The following is a 22,056-nucleotide window of genomic DNA, read 5'->3' on the forward strand; positions in this document are numbered from 1 at the left end:
TTTGCGATACTAAATCATTATTTTGAAGTCCTATCTAATGAGAAACCATCTCAAAATAACTAGGCAGTATCTACAAAATAATGATACAGCATCTCAAAATAATGAAATAGTGTCACAAAATAATAGCTTAGCAATACACTTAACAAAAAATAATGTGCTTTTTTAAAATTATTTTATTTTAAGTAGCAGGAATGAGCTTCCACATGATGGAGACGCTAATAAATACAAGATAACAATGTTTCAAACATCCTGTCCTCATATATTTGAGTGCTTTCAGTAGTTTCTTTCTCCTTCAAGATACATCATCAGAATCAGGAAAATCTTGATCTAGAAAGTACTGCAGCACATTTTAGTATGCAAGTAGGCATATTTCCCACAGATATAGTGATGATTAGGTCGTCCATTTTGGCCAGAGCGCCCCTTTAAGTAGATTTTTCATGCATTTATACCAGGGGTGCCCAAACTTTTTGGCTTGGGATTAAGGAGGGAAGAGGTCACAATGTTATACTGACAAAAAGACAAAACAATATATCACTCAAGTATATTTGTGTGGGAAGTTATTTTTTAACTGCCGTTCCATTTTAAGTCCTTCATATTTAGTTTTCTAGGTTTAGCTAAAGTCCGTTTTGTTGGTCACAGCTCTTGGAATGCTTTGTTATTTTTTCTCATACCTCTCTCTGCTAGCATTTCTATGTTTTAGTATGTTATTAAAGAACCACACATAGTTTTCTATGCTTCTATGCTGTTCACAGTGATGGTGATAGAAACCAGACATCTGTGGAGCCCCCTCCCAGAAACGTATTGTATGAAATGGTTATAAATACACTGCCTGATGTCTGGAAAACTGTTTTATAGTAGTTTTGTGACAAAGTTTTGGTATAAAACTTATTGTAGTCAATTTATTTGAATCAACTGATAGTGGAGGGATGCAATAAAAGTGTTCTATAGCAAAACAGACACAAAAGAAAACTTTTTTCAGACTGAGCAGTATTTTACCACCCTCAACCTTACATAAAACTCAAAAGATGAGTAGGTTCACTGGTAGATTTGGATAGTGAATAACAACAGGAGCCCTGGTTCAAAGCACCACAGCTCTCTGTAAGTCTGTGAGTCTGTAAGTTTCTCTGCAAATGTACCATTTTGCTTCAAACCACTCTGAATAGCTTTGTTCGTTTCGGTGAAATATTCAGAAACTTTGAAAAGTCGGTGGATTTCCCCTTTAACGAGAGAGCGCTTTTAGGTCCCTCTACCCACGTGGGAAAAACTCTCCGAACCCTCCGTGTGGCTCCGCCCTCTACGCTCTGATTGGTCAGAGACGACTCGTTGCTGAGACGCCAGAGCGTTGCTAAGCTAAGGACTCCACAGTCAGTGGGGCAACGTAGGAAACCTCTGTTTCGCCTGTTCTAATAGTTTTTTTCTTGACCTGTTTATCTTATTATACATTGGAAATACGCATCCTTAACCGTATTTTTACTAATTAAGTACTCAACACTACTGAGTGATATATCATAAACCACAAATGAAACGGTATCCTTCATTTCAAGAAAACATATCAAAGCGGGTGTCTGTTTTCAGCGCTATGAAGTTGCTAGGCGCTCTTTGTTTTTGTTCCTGAACTGAAAGGACTGAACTTTTTGAAAAAGTTTTCTCAGTTTGACGTTAAAAGCTTTAAAACTCTCCCTACATCATTTTAAAGCTGGAGAACTTCCTCTCCGTTGCCCAGCTCTATCCTCTTTTGTCCAGGACAGGTGCACGCAAGTTCAGAGATGTCGGAAAGCAAGAGATGACATATCGAGTCGTGTGGCTGGCTGGCTGGCTAACGTTAGCCAGCTAGGGTAATTAGCATAGCCACCTAGCTAGAAGCCTTTATAGTGAGTCATGTTCTGTCAAATGGCTTCAGTGTGTCGCCTCAGTTTGTGATAAATCAAATTATGAACAGAAAACTTCGCAAATGAAGGTTTTACGGCGATTGGTCATGTTTAGACACTTAAACTGAATAGCTAGGCAAATCAGTTCCAATAAACAGATAACAATAAACGCTTTACAGAGAGACTTAGGCTTTGGTGGTCTCGCCGAAGATGGAGCAGTATCACGTATTGGAGATGATAGGAGAAGGGTCGTTCGGGCGAGTGTACAAAGGTCGCAGAAAGTTCAGTGGACAGGTTTGTACCACTGGCTACAACTTGTAAGAGGGCTTTCTACCATGTTTTACGAGGCTGAAGTTGCCTTCCTGTTCGCCAACTTCTTGTTATAATTTTACCGTTCCACCTTAAGTGGCGTCGCAGTTACATTCTGGCGTTGGACGTTGTCTGAGGCGCCAGAATGTACCTGCAGTGCCGTTTAAGGTGGAACGGGAAAATTGGAACCAGAAGTTGACTTGAGCTTCGTAACTAGTTATATGTTTTACAGTTTATATGCAGACAATATGGAAATGGCCGTTATTTTCTTTTCTAGGTCGTAGCTCTCAAGTTCATCCCCAAAGTTGGGCGCTCGGAGAAAGAGTTGCGGAGCTTGAAGAGAGAGATTGAGATCATGCGAGGCCTCAGGCATCCCAATATAGTTCTGCTGCTGGACAGCTTTGAGACCGAGAGGGAGGTATGACCAGCTCGGGCTCTCCTCCATCCCTCCACGTCGAGCACGCTCTGTAGTGTCTTTTTTATTTGCTAGGTCATCCAGTATAACGGCTCAAACGAAGAATCGCTGCCAGCGTTTATACATTTTCACATTCAAATCTTCTAGATTATCATACGGTTAGGCAAAACGTAACGATATTGGCAGCCGAGCGCATCTTTTAGTCCCAGGGATCGTTTGTTGGAACATACAAAACCTACAAAACTATGCATTTCTGTTGCTTCTGTTTCAGATATTTCTCACTGGATGCCAGAATTTCTGACTAAAACGGAAATACTGATCCTTGGTACTAAAATTGAGAGAAAGCTGCTTTGTGATTTAGACTCTTGTGCTTCATATACTAAACCTGGGTGTAAGCTTAGATTCTGAGCTCTGTTTTAAGGTTGGGCAATAAAACTATATTTTTATTAGAGGTGTGGCAATATGGCAAAAATGTAATATGATACTTCAGGAACTTTTCACTGCTATATGTCACGTTATTTATGTTTACAGACATATGATCAGTTGGAACTGGGAAAAAAGAACCAGTAATTTGCTACTTTTAAAAAATACAATCCAGACTGTGAACACAATGCTTTTTATTCAGGATTTGGTGTAATGTGTTGCACTAAACAGGGCTGATTTTACACTCTCTATGATGAAACAGGCAGTTGGTCACATAATATCCACGATATGTTCAGAAAAGCATGTTTTGTGTTGTGACAATAAATATTATTATGGTGATAATGTCATATTGCCCAGCTTTAATCATTATTGTCAAAAATTATGCCACATTATGATATAAAATGTTTTTTTGGTCATGTGGATATTGTTGGTACTTGTAAAACACTAACCAACTGCATGTTTCATTACAAAGAGAGCAAAATTAGCCCCGTTAAACTGGATTTAGGCCAACGCAGTAAGCCAGTTATTGAGTAAAATCTTTGCATTCATTGTTTTTGACAGTATTTTTAAAATGGTTCTTTTTTTCTCTGTTCTAAGTGATCAGATCGTATCATTTAGTGTGAAAATTTCTTGAAGTATTGTAATATTATATTTTCACCCTATTCTACACCAGTAGTGGCTCTGCAGGTTGTATTTTGACTGTCCTAACTTATTAAATCTATAAAATATATATGCAGATTAAGTGTTGTGAAAATGATGCAGCGAAACTTATTCATGCAGTTGTTACAGGCAGAGTTGATCACTGTAATGCTCTTCTTACTGGACTGGAATACACCATCGTGCAAAATGCAGCAGCACACATCCTTACAAAACCAAATCTGAGAGATCGTATCACTCCTGTTTTGAAAGAACTGCACTGGCTACTTGTATCATTCAGGATACATTTTAAAGTTCTGCTACTAGTTTTTTAAAACTCTGAATGACCTTAAATCACCCGATTGTCTGAATGTCTATCATCTTCCGACATGTGATCTTAGATCTGCCGATTCTGACCTTCTGTAAACACTGTCTGTAAAATACAGAAAACTTGGAGAGGTACCTTCCAGTTATTCTGCCTCTGAGCTGTGGAGCTCAATTCCACATTTTAGTATACAGTCAAGTTATTTACACACTTTTAAGAAACGTTTGAAAACCCACCTCTTGAATTTAGCATTTAATTAAAGTTATTACTTTCTGTTGGTATTTATCTTTTCATTTGATCTCTCTAGCCTATATGATTTTAATTGAATAGTCATAATTTCTTGTATTACTCTTAAGCTTTGTCACCTGTCTGTCAAGCATTTCATTATCATTAAAACTGTTAAATTGCATTAATGAATTTAACTGCTTTAAGGAGGCGATGTCAGGCATCAGTTGGATTAGTAAGAAGCCCTGCGACATTGAACTGTGGAGCAGTGGAACTGTGTTCTCTGGGGGCCGGAGCTCCTCTGAATACCTTTGGGATGAATTGGAGTGGCATTTGTGATCCAGAACTAATCATCCAACATCAGTACTTGATTTCATTAATGCTCTTGTGGCCAAATGCAGTCTAATTCCCAAAGTAGTAGAAGCTGTTACTGCAGCAAAGAAAACACAAACTCCCAATTTACACACTTTTGCTTATATAGTGTACCTCTAATTCCATAGCTTGTTGTGCAGTGAGGATCTTTAGGCTTTATATCTTGAGACTTTCAAACCTACACTTCACCTCAGGTCTCTTTTCAGTGGGTTTTAGCTCATAGGATACACTGTGGAAATATTTGTCTTCAGGTTTGCAATAACTAGGTCATTTGTGTTGCTCTGGCAGGTGGTGGTTGTGACAGAGTATGCAGAGGGCGAGCTGTTTCAGATCCTTGAGGATGATGGCAGCTTACCTGAGGGCCAGGTACATAATGAAAATCGGGGTGTCAAAGGCCAATCTGTATGTCATCCATGTTGACCTGTATTATAATAGCATCAGTGCTGCAATTACAGTACAACAAATGTCATTTTCTTCTAAAATACTCATCTCACTTGTTTTACATATCTGCATCTCATATAATACTGAGCATAGCCAGTCTTCTCACATGTGTTGTTTTGCTGTGCGTAGGTGCGCGAGATAGCTTGCCAGCTGGTATCAGCCTTGTATTACCTCCACTCTAATCGTATATTACACCGCGACATGAAACCACAGAACATCCTTCTGGGCAAAGGAGGAGTGGTGAAGCTCTGTGACTTTGGGTTAGTATTGTGCAATGGTTTATGTAAAATTCAAACATATGTTATATGAGATACAAATTACAGCATTGTTTTGAATGGTGCCAGATTATTGGACATTTTGTTCCTTTGACTTTTGTTATTTAGATTATAAGTAGAAAATGTAGGTTCAAATATGAAATGTCATTCGTGACAAGGGTGTACAGTACTGTGCAAAGTTCACAAACTATACTTCATTATTTAATTTCCAGTTATAATGTCCATTAAGTACGTTCATTTTTCAGCACTAGAAAAAATGTTTAACAGAACATTTTCACAGAATCCTCAGCAAGAGTGTAATATAATTTTTTCAGTAATTAGTCTGTCCCGCCTGTACATTTATTACAGCGTCCATTGATTTTCAGGAGGCTTGCTTTCAGTTTTTCAAAGAAATCTGCAGGGATATTTTTTTCACACCTCCAAAGTTCAGTCTTAGAAGTTGGTTGTGTTTTCTGCCTCTCACGATTCAAATAACCTCGAACACATTCAAACGTGTTGAGATCTGGGTTCTGTGGTGGTCACTGCAATGTTTGGAGAACACTAGCAGCTTCTTTGTTTGGTTCACAGTTGCTCTTCTTCTTTGTTTATTTCCTTTTCCATTTTGGTGGTCTACCACGTCTTGCATGGTTGTTAGTAGTCCAGTTTGCTCTGTATCTTTTAAGATTTTTTTTTTTTTTCCGGCATGCCCCTTCCTCATACACATGGATTATCTTATATCTATTTCCTCTATATCTAATTCCTCAGAAATGTCTCCTGGAAAATGAATAATAATAATAATGTACTTACTGGCCATTTTGAATGGGCATTACTTTTCCACATTACTTTCATTCATATCATAAAATTCTATTTAAGGAAATGTACTGCATAGTTTTAGTACAGATGAGAGGCACTTTTTAAAAATACACCTAATGTCTCAAAGTTGTTCAAATCAGATCTAATCAGTAATAATATATTCAGTTATAATTTTAACATTCCATTACCTTCAGGTCAGTGCATCACAGTATACTGATGCCTTTAACCCATGCTTAATTACCTTTTCAGCACCTTGTCTGTTTTTGACTACTTCCAGATTTGCACGTGCCATGAGCGTGTCCACGCTGGTGTTGACGTCCATTAAAGGCACCCCTCTGTACATGTCCCCGGAGCTGGTGGAGGAGAAACCATACGACCACACGGCTGACCTGTGGTCTCTGGGCTGCATCCTCTATGAGCTCCACACGGGGGCGCCTCCGTTCTACACTAACTCCATCTTCCACCTCGTGCAGCTTATCGTCAAGGACCCTGTCAAGTGGCCAGAGAACATGAGCGAGGGCTGCATGGTACTGAGCCGTTTAGTGCCCACACATACGTCTTCCCTCTGTGTATTACTAAACTGGGTGTAATTTAAGTGTCTAGGTGAAGTAAATTTTTTCTAGGATTAAAAGTCAGTAACCTACACTTCTGTCATGACTTGTTCAATATGAATACTTTGTGACCTGATGAAGCTCTTAATTCATGATTTTCCTGTGTGTTCTTGTTTTTGATTCCTTTATATTTGACAGAGTTTCCTGAAAGGTCTGTTAACTAAAGACCCCCAGAAGAGGCTAGCCTGGCCTGACCTGCTTAAGCATCCTTATGTAGCAGATGGAGTCATAGGTGAGGGTTTCATAGCGGTGCCAAGTTGTTTTTCAAACAGATGTGTAACATTTAAATATGTGAATATTTAAGAGGAATTTGACTGATTTAAACGGGTTCAGCAAAACATTTCTGCAAAATTCAATGGCTGAGAGATAAACAGACATTCAGAGTATTTAATGAAAATAGAAATAGGGCAGTTTCTTTACTGAGGTGCTGATAGCAACCAGGAGTCACAATGTGTACATCTCAAATAAAGCTGTTTCATTTACTGTCCAGAATGACCAGTGAACCTACATGTCTTCCGACGTCTTGTATGTAATGTTGATGATGGTGACATATCTTTAAAAATATGCTTTCTTTGGGGGCTGTTATACCTCACCGTATCCTGCATGCACCTTTCTGCCATTTAAAAAAAGATGTTTTCGGCCAATACATTATCACAAACTATTGTGAAACAAGATAAGAGGTTAGCATGTTTGTAACTATTTTATGTATGTTCATAATAATTTTTAGAATAATTTCTATAATGCAGCTTTTGGAGGCGTTAAATGCTTCAGACGTCTGGTTCCTTTTACCACCACTGGGATACTGTTTCTCTAGCACGTTACATTTCATATCAAACCACTCTTAGTGACTGTTTCAATTTCATCCATTTAATTCATTGGTTGTACTTCTCTTTATTGTAGCTTATTCAATTTAATGTTGTGGTCAACAGTACAATTGTAGATTAACATTGAAAAATATTACTATATCTTAAGTTTTTATGTCAGAGATGTGCTACACAGTTATTGGGAAAAATGCTATAATGAAATATATATATATATACTGTGAATGGCAGATTGTAGGAATAATATGTTATGAAAATTTTCCATCTTGATCAGGTATACAGATCTGACCATTTTTGAAAACCACAGTTGACTAATTTTATTTGAATGTGTTGCAATTGCAAGTAAGTGCTTTTCAGCTGTGTTTGAATGCTGCTGCACCTATTTTAATATTAAATAATAATAGTATGTAATATTAGTGTATAATAATTATGGATTAATCATTGTACTGAATAGGTTAATGCGTCATACTTTCAAAGTAGCATTTAATATAATTCATATAATTTAAACAGAGAAGTGGGCAATATGGCAAAAATATGTTGATGTAATCCTTGAAATTTTCAAGATGCACATTGTCACAAAATGTATTACATTCAGTAAGTTGAAACAGACAAAGTACAAGTACTGCCATATTTTAAAAAATACTTTAGAAAACTACAAGTACAGTAATTTGTATTCAACAACTAAATCCAGTTGAACAGGACTAATGATGCTATGAAACATGCTGTTGGTCAGTGTTAAGTCCTATATCCATGATATCCATGATGTGCTCAGAAAAGCGTATTGTGACATAGTGGGATGTAATTTATCCAAATAATGCTAAATATTGTCTTATGGCCCAACTCTATTTAAAACAAATAATGCCCAAATAATAAAGCCCAAAACAAATAATGTTGTACGGATCATTTTACTAAATTGAAGTCTCAGAAACCGATTTTGGACTTTTAACTGATTTAGACTAATTTGTTTACTGCAAATGATCCTGTGGCTTAATTCCATGTATTTTATTACAATAAAATATTGAACATTCCATTTTGTCACTACCAAAATAATCAAAACAGCAGTAGTGACTGTTTTGTTAGCAGTTTTAGCTCATTTTGAGCAGAACTCTAAAACACTAGCCAGTACCTGACTAAAAACCCAGCTTTTTGAGCAGTTCTACATGCAACTCATCACATTTTTAAATTAAAACTCAAAGTTTACTCAACATATGTTTCAGGTTGTGACAATTCTTATTTTACACAATGATTTTCAGACATTGACATATTTACTTCAGAACAATGGGATCTAACTGCTTACTTCATGAACTAAGCCTATGAACTAAGACTCTTTGTTTTGGCAGTGACATGAAAAATGTGGGACAGCACTTTTGAATGAATTTTGAAAAAATTAAACTCATGAGAAAATCTTACCATCTTAAAAATGGTATTTATAAGTCTTATAATCATGTGTATATATGTGGTTTAGCGCAACCACCTTACAACAGAAAGTACCCTAAAAATGATGGTTTTGTATATATTTACCTTATTACGGTCTCTAGAAATGCCTTGTGGTCAAAGAAATCTTAACATACTCCTTAATATGTAAGCTCCATTTTTGGCTACCAACTAATTCAGTAGAATAATACATTTTTGTTGCAACATCGGCTAATAAAACATGCATTAATGTGTTTTATGTGTTCATTTAGCCCATGTAGTGTGATCTTCACCAAAATTGGCTTAAAAAATTTCACCATCATCCAGTTTTTCTGTAAAGAAATTTAGAAGCCGAATCGGACCTAAAAAGTTGCGATCGGTGTGCCCCTAAGCAAAATATCAATGACCCATATCATCACATTTTCAGTATTATTGATGTATTGTGGTAAACACACAAGAAATGTTCATAAGATGCTAAATCTTATTGAAATTACTTCACCAAATGACACAGATGGAGACTTCAGTGGACTGTGTTGACTGTAGCAGTAGGTAGTAGCAGCTGACTTGTTAAATTGCACTAATTTTACACGATTTTCATCATTTAAAAGTTTGATTTATGATAATCATTGAGTTTTGTACTACACTGTATCATTAAAACCATTAACTGTGCCACAGTAGTTTGTGTCTGATTGTATTAATCATGGTGTTTGATCGGACAGTGTTGTCAGACGAAGGGTCCAGCAGTCCCCTGACTGTAATACCCAGCCCAGACGTACAGGCTCTAAAGCAACAGCAGGCTGCAACGAAATCAGTGCCCCGCAGTGGAGAGGGCAAGCTACTGCGCAGAGCCAAAGAACAGCGAGATAAGCGTAAGAACAGACAGGTAAGCTTACTGACCACACCTGTGGTCACTGGAGGACAAAAGCTAAAGAGAACAGATGGGTAAGTTTACTAACCCCATCTGTGGTCAACAGAAAACATAATTATCTGTAGAAGTCTATAAATGGAAATGTATCTGTATGTCTGCTTAGGGCAGTCAAATGCAAATGTTTGGGCACCCTGTTCAAATTCTATTTATTACATATGGTGAAAGTGTAGAACATGTCTGAGCAGAGGTGTAAACATGTTATATGTTTTGGAATCTAGGACCTCACAGAGAATGGGAAGGCAGTTTGTAGCAGCCAGCCTCGCTCCAAAACTGCCCCGGCTGGAGAGGCCCCCACCAGCGGCCATTCATTGGGCAGCACCTTTACAGTGTGTCGAAATTCAGCTCATCCAGCAGCCAATCAGCATCAAGCAAATGACATTGGTGTTGCCAGGTAGTGTCTGTGCTCAGAATTCGAATGTGTTTTTAAAAAAAAAAAAGAAGAAGAAGAAAACCCACTTCAAAAAGTACATTTAACTTCAAGCAGATTTTTTTTTCTTCCATGAAAATAGGAATAAAGTGTTAAAGATCTGTGGCAGAGATTAGAGTGTAGTGCAAATCTAAATATCGAAATGTTCAGCTAAGCAGTGTTAAAGTACAGATTGATGTGGGTCGTGCTGTTTTTCCTCCTGCTTCTCCAGGGTGAGCTCCGCTTCATGTAAAGGCCCTATCAGCATGGATTATGAGAGAGAGTTCCCTTCAGTGGAAGTAGGACCCAGACAGGTGTTGAGACGTTCTGGACCTGGACACTCCGGCCTGGCATCTGTTAGGATGGACAGTGATGTTAGTAATCATGGATTTAATTTTGTTTCATTAAAATGAAAAGTTTAGGACTGGGCTCCAGGACAAAATAAAAGAAAATTCAGTTTTAAAGTTTTAAGTTTTATGAAGTATCTCCAAAATGATGTCTTGACAGAAGAAGCTAAAAATAGTCTTTACTTGTAAAGTGAAGAGATTTCCTTCTAAGCAATTTTGGAGCATTTCTATTGGCCCATTTATCATGAAATTGTCACACAATCTTAAGGGCAGCTGCTGTGCTCAAATGATGTGGATAAATAATAAAAAATGGAGATACAGGTCGTTTTGTTTCTTTGGTTAGCTATGCTATGAAGACTCATTTTCTTCAAGCTAGAGAGGAAAGTGCTTGCCGTGATGTCTTTCTTTACCTAATTTCTAACTCTTTCTGTGAAATCTTTTGCACTGCCAAAACAAATCACATGCGCAAATAAAGAAAAAAGTACATATATGGATCATTCTACTGGACAAGTCCAAAATCAGAGTTCAAAACACATTTTGGACTTCAGACTAAAATCCTTTTAGTGGCTCTATACTTTAATTATGTTTTTTAAATTATAATTATTAATTAAAATTAATAATATAATATTAATTAATAGAAATATTAATTCTATTTTATTATAATAAATGATTGAATATTCCATTTTGTCACCACCAAAACTTTACCAAATGTTTAAGTAGTGACAGTTTTAGCTCATTTTGAGCGTAACTCCTGTCCATGACTAGCAAACACAGCTTTGAAAATAATATCATAATATATATTTTTTTTAAACACAGAAATGTTTACCTATTTGCAATAAGTATGAAAATTACTAAGGTTACATACTGATTTTCAGACTTTGGAACCCATTAAGCATCCAATCTAATTGCTCACCATGTGGCTCTGAGGGACAGGCATGCGGTCTCACCTCCTGTTCTGAAAAGCAGGCTCTACCTATGGACTAACACTTTGTGTTTCAGGAGTGGCATGAATACATTTTTTTTTTAATTAAATTGTTTTTTTATGTTAAACTAATGATAAATCTAAGTCTTTCAACTTCAATTGAAAAAAAATTGATATCATCTTAAAAAATGATATTTTAAAAAAAATATAGAAAAATGGTTTGGAACAGCCACCTCCCAGTAGAAAGTATCTTATATGTGATGATTTTGTATATATTCAGCTTCTAACTCAATGGCTTGGGTTTAAATAGATCATAATATCACTTTTTTTCATTTTTTGTCTGGTGTCGGAATACTAATATTTGTTTTTTAATTAGTTTTTATTACTTTGGAGCTGCGCTTTGAATTTATTTGGTTGAAACGTACATACATATATTTATTGCTTTCATATTAAAACAATAAGGATGGGCAATATGATGATATTTTATCATTATTATGAAAATTTATGGCAAAATATGTTTTTGTATAAGAGCACTGATTAAATGCTTGCTTTGTTACAAAAAGGCTTAAATAGTACTATTCAACTGCATTTAATGCAGTAAGTAAACGCTTAATAAAATGAATTGTATATGTTTTCAATAGTATTTTATAAAATGGTGTGGGTTTTTTTTTTGTCCATTCCAACTAAAGAAAAACTAAATATTGTATATCGTATATCACAGCTGTAGAATTGTGGTGTTATATAGAGTATTTGATATATTGCCCAACCACACAAACAAACTGCCTTTTATCATTTTAAAATAAATTAACAATGCCAGCTGCTCTTTCCATTGTGGGAACATTTAATGATTAGTGGACCAATGAACATAGTCCAATATGTCCCCTATAGAGCTGCTATTTCAGAGAAATAAAGTTTTGTTTAGTTATTGACAGTAGATTACAATACATACACATCATTAGGTGCATTGGGATCATTTGCAGCGAGTAAAACAATGGCTTCCTTACTTAGAACACATTCTTTTGCACTTTACTTAGGAGCAAGATCCTGACAGCGATGAAGAATGGCAACGATTGGCTGAAGTGACAGATTGGGCCAATCATGTGTCTGTCCCTGTGGACCTTCCCTTCCATCAAAAGCTGAAGAGCAAGCTCCTCAGATCCAAGGACCAGGCAAACTCAAACTACTCTGTATATTTCAATTAAATCAGAGTCTACAACAAGATAATGTTAGTTAAGATTAATTATCGTCACAGTCTTTGCTGTGAACTCTGTGCTGCAACTGTAGTTGTCTCTAGCCAAAGTCATGTGCCATAACTGGTAAGAATGCAGTGTTAAATGTGTGAACACTTGCTCCACAGATCCTGAGAGAGACACTGGAAGAGCCGTCCAGCATTGTTCCCATTTTAAAGCTCCTCAGTAACATCACCCTGACCTCTGATCCTGCTGATGCTAGGAGAGTTTGTGAAGGCCTGGAGCTGCCACGATTTTTATTTGGTTTGATTGTGGAGATGCATAGCAGTCCTGAGGTAATGAAGGTAATGAAAATCAAAATGACACCATGTATATGAATCTATACACATAAAATATCTAAAAGAATATATACCTGTAATCAATAGAGAAATTCTATTTCATATATATATATATATATATATATATATAAAATATAGGTGTGTGTACATAAAATGAAATCTACCTTTTTAAATATGAGGTATTCTTGATATTCTTGATATTAATTTCGTCATAACTTTATTCTCAGTATAAAACCATTTTCTCAATCATTATGATCTATCTTTTAAAAATGTCTTCATTTTACAGCTTCCTAAAAATTAGCTAATATCTTAATAATAGTTGTATGATGAGGAAATAAGATTTTATTCCAGGTAATTGTGCAGCATTTCTACTGGTCCATTAATCATGAAATGTTGACTTATTGTAAAGGGTAAAGGTGGTGTTATGTGGTAGCGTGTGCAGGTATATATACTTAGGAAATTGTCAGTACTTCAGCTATCAGCTGCCCTTTATGTTCTATCAAAATTTTATGGTTAATGGACAAGTAGTAATGGTGCAGAAATGCAAGTTGACTTCCAATAAAACATTAAAGGTCAACAACATTTTTCTTTTTCCTGTAAAGTTCGGAGTTACAAGTTTTTGTTCAGAAAGTAACGATATATACACTGTATTGCCAAAAGTATTCACTAACCCATCCAAATCATTGAATTCAGGTGTTCCAATCACTTCCATGGCCACAGGTGTATAAAACCAAGCACCTAGGCATGCAGACTGCTTCTACAAACATTCGTGAAAGAATGGGTCTCTCTCAGGAGCTCAGTGAATTCCAGCGTGGTATCGTGATAGGATGCCACCTGTGCAACAAGTCATGAAATTTCTTTGCTACTAAATATTCCACAGTCAACTGTCTGTGGTATTATAACAAAGTGGAAGCGACTGGGAACGACAGCAACTCAGTCACGAAGCGGTAGGCCACATAAAATGACAGCGTGGGGTCAGCAGATGCTGACGCACATAGTGCACACAGGTCGCTAACTTTCTGTAGAGTCAGTCGCTACAGGCCTCCAAACATGAAGTGGTCTTCTGATTAGCTCAAGAACAGCATAGAGAGCTTCATGGAATGGGTTTCCATGGCCCAGTGGCTGCATCCAAGCCTTTCATCACCAAGCGCAATGCAAAGTGTCAACTGCAGTGGTATAAAGCGCCGCCTCTGGACTCTAGAGCAGTGGAGACGTGTTCTCTGGAGTGACAAATCAAGATTCTCCGTCTGGCAATCCGATGGACGAGTCTGGGTTTGGTCGTTGCCAGTAGAACGGTACTTGTCTGACTGCATTGTGCCAAGTGTAAAGTTTGGTGGAGGGGGGATTATGGTGTGTGGTTGTTTTTCAGGAGTTGGGCTCAGACCCTTAGTTCCAGTGAAAGGAACTCTTAATGCTTCAGCACCTAGAGATTTTGGACAATTTCATGCTCCCAACTTTGTGGGAACAGTTTAGGGACGGCCCCTTCCTGTCCCAACATGACTGCACACCAGTGCTCAAAGCAAGGTCCATAAAGACATGGATGAGCTAGTTTGGTGTGGAAGAACTTGACTGGCCTACACAGAGTCCTGACCTTAACCTGATTGAACACCTTTGGGATGAATTAGAGCGGAGACTGCGAGCCAGGCCTTTCTGTCCATCATCAGTGTCTGACCTCACAAATGCACTTCTGGACGACTGGTCAAAAATTCCCATAAACACACTCCTAACCCTTGTGGAAAGCCTTCCCAGAAGAGTTGAAGCTGTTATAGCTGCAAAGGGTGGGTCAACATCACATTAAACCTTATGGATTAAGAATGGGATGACATTCAAGTTCACCTGCATGTGAAGACAGATGAGCAAATGCTTTTGGAAATGTGTGTGTGTGTGTGTGTGTGTAAATATATAATTTAACTTGAGTTATAATTTGCTTTCAACAGCTCTAGTTGATTTTGGTATATTTACTGTTTTGTTTTCAGGGGCTATTTTATTGACATTAATTAGGCTGAGTTGATAGACGGTGGTTTACTTCAGGGAGAAGGGACAAAAAAAATACATTCTTCCAAAAAAAAACCTCTTGCATATAGTTTCAAAACACTGCAACAAAGTCTGGTAACAAATTGGATGTCAAATTGCAATTTGTAACCACATGGGGCAAAACATTTTCACAAATATGATGCAACGATGAAAAATATTCTTCTGATTGTTATCTTGAGTATTAATCCAGAGTAGTGACTAGTCCTTCTTCCTAATTTGGTATGACTGTAGAAGCCGTGGAGTGAGAGGATCGTGGGAGAGCTGATGGCTGTTCTTCTGACGAGCTGGGAGAAGAACCCTGAGTGGATAATAAAGGAGAAGAGGTCTGAATGATTTGATGACTTTATCTGCCTTCACCAACTATTCTATTCCTTGAGCTTCAGTAACCTAAAGCGTTTTGTTACGTTTTTATTTTACTTTAATTGGATGACATGACATCAGACTGTCTTGCTATTTCCTTTTTTCTTTGTTAAAAGAAACACTGATACTAATTTTTCGTTTGGACAGATCGTTAAGATTAGTTAGATTATTTTTTAAATATGCTGTCTTTATAAATAATTCCTTCTTCCACCAGAGCTGAGGATCTGTGCCAGCTGTTCGTGGCAGCATTCCTCTGTCCTGACCCAAACTGTTTGGCAGTAAGTCCCTCTCCTGAAAGCACTTTTTTCCACTGTATATACTAGACCTGCACACATGTATATGGACAGTACTTTGCAACAGTTTTTAGACATCTGAGAAAATAATGGGTAAAACCGTTTATCTGGGCAGTAAGCAGTTATGTTATACTAACAGAATAAATACAAATAAAGTATTTAACTAAGTAATACTAGGTACTACCTATTAACAAGTGCCTAGTTCCACTAATTACTGCTTTATTAAATTAAATCAGATGAGCTGCTGTTGCAAGTTAACAAATTCATACTATATCTGGGTTGCACTGAGAGTCCGAAAGTTCTGTTTTTAAGAACCCGTGTTCTTCTGTTTTTTTCAACCAACAACTTAAAAAATGTAAGTTTAAATGTACTAATAAATGTATAAAAAGTTTAATGTATTAATATATAGTTGGATTAATATTTGTGGTAATGGATAACAGATGTAGATAAATACTTTAGAGTAATTTAATTTTTTTACATACACACGCACAGACACATGTTTGTGTGTGTGTATCTTTGAGAGAGGGCAAACTCAAGCACCACTCTTGGCTCAGATTTTTTAAAATTTCAGAGGTGTTTCTGGCCGTCCTTTCACTGAGAGAAGGCAACTCGACGCTATGAATCTGAAAGGATGTGTAGCTGTCAAGAAGCTGTTACTGAGTGAAAGAAACGGATAAAAAAAAAGGGACAACAAGACAAAAATTGCACTAGATACCAACACTGGACCTCTGAGATGTGGAGTAAGATTCCCTCATTAATAGGGATCTGATGAGTCTACATTTGTAAATAAACTGTTTCCTGAAAAGAATAGAAGCTGTAATAAAGGTACAAGGTGGACTAAATGTAGAAGAATTTGATTATATTTAGCTGTTGATGTGTTTTCTGAAAAGAAAAAAGAAAAATTCTGGAAATTTAAGAGATAAACGGTGGTCTCTGACTTTTGCACAGCACTGTGTGTGTGTATATATATCAGTAGTGACCTTTGAAATGGTAATATTGTCAAGGCTTTTTTTTTCACTAAATGTTTTATCACTGTTTGATTCCTGAAAACAATCAATTTTATGTCATCGAACAAACAACAAAATAATGCAGGCCAATCTTGCCATGTTCACCACTTTCACCAGTATGCTTTTACTATTGTGAGGTATATCACAATCAGATATGCAGCCATATAATCTCACCATTGCATTTTGTCCATATTGTGCAGTTATAGTGTATATATTGTTGATTTTTTGTAAATATTATTGCCAATTAATAAGATTACTGTTAATCAGTGCATTGTTATGTTTTTCTTTCCAGCCATTAGCAGCTGCCATTCTTAGCCTTTTTGCCCACCGTGGAGTCTGTGTAAAAGTCCGGCTGGACAGTCTGACGGCTCTACTGGGGTGTGTACTGTCAGGCCCAGAGGAGGTACAGTCATTTAAATCACATGTTAAGAATTAATGTCATCTATGCAGTGATGTTTGCATATGTTTTCGTAAGTCCTGAGTGTGGCTAATGTTGTTTTGTTTTTTTTTACCTGTTAAGTCTTATCACCCCTTACCTGCTGGCTGGGGCATGTGCGATGGTGTCCTTGCATTAATTCTCTATTGTCTCACTGAGGTAATGCCACACATAATATTTTCTCCCAGTATGTGTTTTTGACATTGTGTCATATAATCGTTACAATTATTATTTTCTTTAACTGCAGAGTGAAAGCTGTGCCCTCCGTGATTTTCTGAACTCCGAACTTTGGTGCCATCTATGGACTAAAGTTGGCACCACACTACAAAACATGACATCCAAAACTTTATTTCTCTCCACTAATGGTAAAAAAAAACAAAAGTATTCATCCACAATTTTTCTATTAAGTTGGAAAAATGAATGCATTTGTACAACTGTATTAAATGAACAGGATAACCATTGAAGTTTGTTGTTTTTGGTTCTTCTAGGTCTCTACGTCTTCTTGTCTCTTGCTCTGTTTGCCTTCTCCAATGAGCCTTATGACTGTGTGGCCCTTTTTTTTGACAAGGACAAAAACCTCATGCGCTCTCTGAGCCTTCTGTTGACTACTGACAGGTCAGCTGATCTCCTAACAGTGTTTACGTGTTACAGTCTGATGAGCGCTATTTCCTTCTGAGCTAGAGATTACTCTGGTTCGGGTTAATTCTTAAGTGTGACTCACCTCTGTGTCCTCATTTTCAGTAGCGCGACAGAGCTGAAAAGGGGTCTCTTGTGGGGCAGCTCTGATATGAGCAGCCTATCCGTGATGAGCTGCCACCTACTCTGCTTTCCGTTTGCTTTGGAACTGCCCCAAGAGAAAATGATGGAAATTCTCCACTCATATCAAAGCCAGAATGTAGTGACAGGTTTAGTTCAGGCAAGTAAATACTCACTCCCACTCTAAGGATTTATTAAAGAATTGCCTACAGTATGCAGTACAAGATACAGTAGTAGGGTTGTAAAGCTTTGACATCACAACAATTCCATTTGAGTGTGACCATTTAGTACATTCAGTACGTCCATGAAATCTTAAATTTCTGCACAACTCAGTTCTTTCAGTATGATTTACAATTATTTTCAATAATACACCGTATACACAAATGTGACTGCAGGAAAACACTAAGTGAATCTGCATGAAAATGGCACAAAAAATGAGTACATCTTGTATTGAATATTATTACAATTGATTGCAAAAGTACTGTGCAAACGTCAGAGACCACCTTTCATTTTGTGTATTTCCTGGCATGAAGTATTCATCTATTAGCATATAGGAAAAAAATCAAACACATACTGTATTAATCAAAAATTTAAATGCAGCAATTTAAGTTTTGCAGCAATTTGATTTAAAAAAAATCATTCTTTTTTTTCCTAGTAATGTATTGTGCTGCTAAAGGCAAATGGTGGTCACAACAAATACTAATGTGGAAATCCTGTTCCATGACCCACTCTGATTTTGCAGTTTCAGTAAAGCTTTTCAGGAAAAAAAAAATCCCTTCAGTGATGCTGAAGTCCGGACTCTGCGGTGGTCAGTCCATTGCTCTAAGAACACCTGCAGATTCTTTGTTTGATCTGAACAATTTCTTCTTGTCACATCTTTTCAGAATCTTCTCATTCTCATAAAGGAATGGATGAAAAGTGAATATTTTCAGATCTGAAGCAGAGCTTGATTTTTCTCCTCTCTCTCAAAGGTGAACGCTTTAAGTACTGTTTATCTGAAGGAGACCGTTTTGGAGGTCTACCAGGTCTTTTGGAGGTCTACCAGTCGCTTGGAGTCCTATTTCCTCTTTTAATCATTTTGTGAACTCCAGTTTTGGAAACTTCAGATTTTTCCACTTTTCCTTTTACTTTCCCCTTCCTTTTGCAAGCTGATTATCTTATATCTAATATTCTTAAAAATATCTCCTAAAAACTGAGTAACTCATTGTTAGTGGCCATTTTGACTGGAAATTAAATAAATGAAGAGTGGTCTCTGACTTCTGCACAATACTGTAGATACTCCACCTTTTTTTCTCTATATTTTCTTGATGTTCATACATGTGTTTGCTTCTTCCAGGTGATACAGACCCAGCCTCCAGCTCTTTTGGAACTTCCTCTTTCTTTGTTATGTCGTCTTTGCCTCTCCTCCCCTCAGGGCGCTGTTCCTAGCTTCACCAAGGCAGCCCGGGCCTCTGGCTTTCTCCCGCAGAGTGCAGAGACAGAGCAAATCCTAAATCATCTTAACCAGTCTGGAAGCACAGCAGAGCAACCAAGAAACAATGGCATCCAACACAAGAATGTCTTCAACCTGAGCAGAGGCGATGGGGATTGTCATCCTAAGAGAGGCATAGACATGATTAGAGGGAGCACAGATAAATCTAGGGGCATGAGGGATCCTCCCAAAGTGCAGTCCCAGCTGTCTAAAAGCAAGTGTGCTTTTGGAAAGTTGAGAGAAAGAGCAGAGCAACCAAAGACCAAGCAAGATCATAAAATTCTCAGCATGGAACATCTTCAAAATAGCATGGACCAGCACAGCCACAGCGTGGATGAGTTTGTAGACAGCTTAGAGCTTCATGAAGGCTTTTCACACCTCAAACATTTCCCAACCCAGCACAAGAGCAGCTTAAGCTGGCTCATAGACAGCCTAGAGCAGCCTAGGAGGAGTCTGGACCATGGTAGAGGAGATGGGGATTGTCTTAGGGTGTCAGAAGTCAAAGGTCAGTCTCCTGAGCCTGCAGTTAGGACAGCAAGTTCTCTGCTGTCCATGCTGTTGCAGAGTGAATCCCTGTGTGGATGTGCCATGCAGCTTCTCACCCTGCTGTCTCAGACGGCTTGTTATCCAGCTGCTCTACCCGTAGACCCGGCCCTGCTGAGAATAGCCCTCAGTCACTGTGATGATGGGGTCCGAGCTGCGTCCTGCAGCCTTCTTGCTCAATTAGAGCAACACTGGGACCATTCCACCAATGGGATGAAGGCAAGCCCAAATTGGACCATAGAACCAGCCCTGTTCCAGGACCTTCTATGCCGTCTGACTGACCCTGCGCCATCTGTACGCAGAATTGCTTGCAAGGCTGCAGAGAGGTGGCTAAGCCTGATGGGACAGACAGTATTCAAGAGTCTTCCCAAAAGAGACCAGCACTTGCAGGAAGGTCCCGGGACCAAAAAGAAGACAGTTTGTGTCCCAGCTGGAAAAGGCAGAGGTAAGAGGAGTGTAGAAGTAGAGGGGATTAGACAAGGGGGAACGGGAAATTCTGGCTCTTCTTTAAAGCCTGTGGGCCCTTATGTGGAGGGGGAGGAGTGGGTCAAGGTTGCCATGGGAGCGGCTTGTCCCACAGTGTCTCTCCTCTTGGACTCCGATGCTGTCATCCGCCGCCGTGCCTGTGTCATCCTGGGCAACATGGCTGTCGTGGGAGGAGGCGACAGGGCACTGATTAGTGCAGACGCTCCTCGTCAGGTCTTGCGTGTCGCCCGCGGCGACTCCCATCATGCAGTGCGGCGGCAGGCCTTGGCCACCCTGTGTGCGTTTGGTCATCTGGACACATTGCAGCAGGTGAGAGGAACGCACCTGTCAGGCTTTGCTTCACACCTATTACATTTTTTAGGGAAAGGGAAAAAGAAGTCGTATTATTCAGTTAATAAGACCCAGGCTTGTTATCCAGCCAATACAGAAGGTATATAATTATGTGAGGAATGAGAGAGGAATGGAAGTCTGGGACCGTGGAACAGTTAATGCATTTTTTATGCGTTGCCTGTATGTGCTAAATGACTTAATAGGCTATTGCAATTAAATACAGAGGCCTATCATGCTGCTAGAGTTAATGGTCAGTGCAGCATGATATTCTTTTGTATTTCTGTGCTAAATGACTTGATAAGCTATAGCAATTAAATACAGAGGACTATCATGCTGCTAGAGTTTATGGTCAGTGCAGCCCCATAACAATTACAGTTACCCCTGGACCCTTTAACTAAACGAACAGTGTGCAAACACACTTTTGAGCAGCATTGCATCATTCTGACAATTGTGCTAAGGGACTTGGAGAACGACAAGTGAAATACTCCTTACCAGCATGTCTCACGTCCGCATTCTAACTGCTTTCTTCCTCAAGGCTCTGAAGTCCATTGATGCTGGACTTAAACTCCACCACGTATCCCAGGGTTCTTCACTTCCGAGCAATTACAGATGACCTGTCAGCCAACTGGAAGGGCTGAGTTGAGGCAAAACATAACATGGACTCAACAAGGCGATGAAATGTGTGGAATTAATAGTATAATATTAGTGGAACGTCTGAAGTGCGTTCCATGGTGGATGTCATTCCCAGTGACCTTCATTTCAATGAATGTTTCTGCATTTTTGGGGTTTTTTTTCCCTAGACCTGAACGTAGATTAAGCCCAGACTAGCTACTAAAATAAGCATTTTCCATAACTGTCATTTAGACCTAGACTAAAGACTAAAGAGCTGTTAAAGTACAGGTTTAGCAGTAACTGGTGAAGAGCCGTCACTTTTGCACAATTGGTGAAGTCTTAATAAAAGGCTACCTGAAAGAAAAAAAAAAACACTGCAGGCACTGATATAAAATCAGCACATTTCAGTATGAATTAGTTTTTGGCTCTCCTGCCAGATTTGTCTGTTTTTCAGTTCATTTTTATGATGTTGGGATTTTTTTTATGCCATTTTTGTAAACTTTAATTTATTCAGACTGAAAATTGTGTAAAATTGTATACATACAAATAAATAATACTTGGAAAGCATGAACTGTATGTGTATATTTATTTAAATATATTTTGAAAATGTGAAATTTGGCTCTGGAAATTTGACAACAGGCAGGTCACGTTTACGACTTGAAAATAATTTA

At 38.1% G+C, this 22,056-nt stretch overlaps 1 protein-coding gene across 2 annotated transcripts; it reads left to right on the plus strand.

Moving 5' to 3' along the window:
• Positions 1–1,622: 1,622 nt before the first annotated feature.
• stk36 (serine/threonine kinase 36 (fused homolog, Drosophila)) lies at positions 1,623–21,936 on the plus strand. 2 transcript variants are annotated; one of them, XM_017701772.2, is made up of 20 exons: positions 1,623–2,162; positions 2,455–2,595; positions 4,862–4,939; positions 5,144–5,274; positions 6,359–6,608; positions 6,831–6,924; positions 9,646–9,809; positions 10,073–10,245; positions 10,493–10,634; positions 12,564–12,698; positions 12,887–13,063; positions 15,323–15,414; positions 15,666–15,729; positions 17,044–17,154; positions 17,272–17,346; positions 17,435–17,552; positions 17,676–17,802; positions 17,929–18,103; positions 19,280–20,752; positions 21,309–21,936. In XM_017701772.2, exons 1-20 carry the CDS (start codon positions 2,079–2,081, stop codon positions 21,384–21,386), a joined length of 3,882 nt encoding a protein of 1,293 aa, XP_017557261.1. In that variant the 5' UTR covers positions 1,623–2,078; the 3' UTR covers positions 21,387–21,936. The 2 variants fall into 2 exon arrangements, with proteins under 2 accessions (XP_017557261.1, XP_037389093.1); XM_037533196.1 differs by having other exon boundaries at positions 17,932–18,103.
• Positions 21,937–22,056: the final 120 nt, after the last annotated feature.

Source organism: Pygocentrus nattereri, chromosome 23 (assembly GCF_015220715.1).
Source record: "Pygocentrus nattereri isolate fPygNat1 chromosome 23, fPygNat1.pri, whole genome shotgun sequence".
Lineage (NCBI taxonomy): Eukaryota > Metazoa > Chordata > Actinopteri > Characiformes > Serrasalmidae > Pygocentrus > Pygocentrus nattereri.

Excerpts from the sequence above, each read along its gene's own strand:
- stk36 (XM_017701772.2), top strand. The coding sequence starts at position 2,079 with ATGGAGCAGTATCACGTATTGGAGATGATAGGAGAAGGGTCGTTCGGG. Across the intron at positions 9,810-10,072 it reads ATAAGCGTAAGAACAGACAG|GACCTCACAGAGAATGGGAA; the intron begins GTAAGCTTACTG and ends TTTGGAATCTAG. Across the intron at positions 17,553-17,675 it reads TTTATTTCTCTCCACTAATG|GTCTCTACGTCTTCTTGTCT; the intron begins GTAAAAAAAAAC and ends TGGTTCTTCTAG.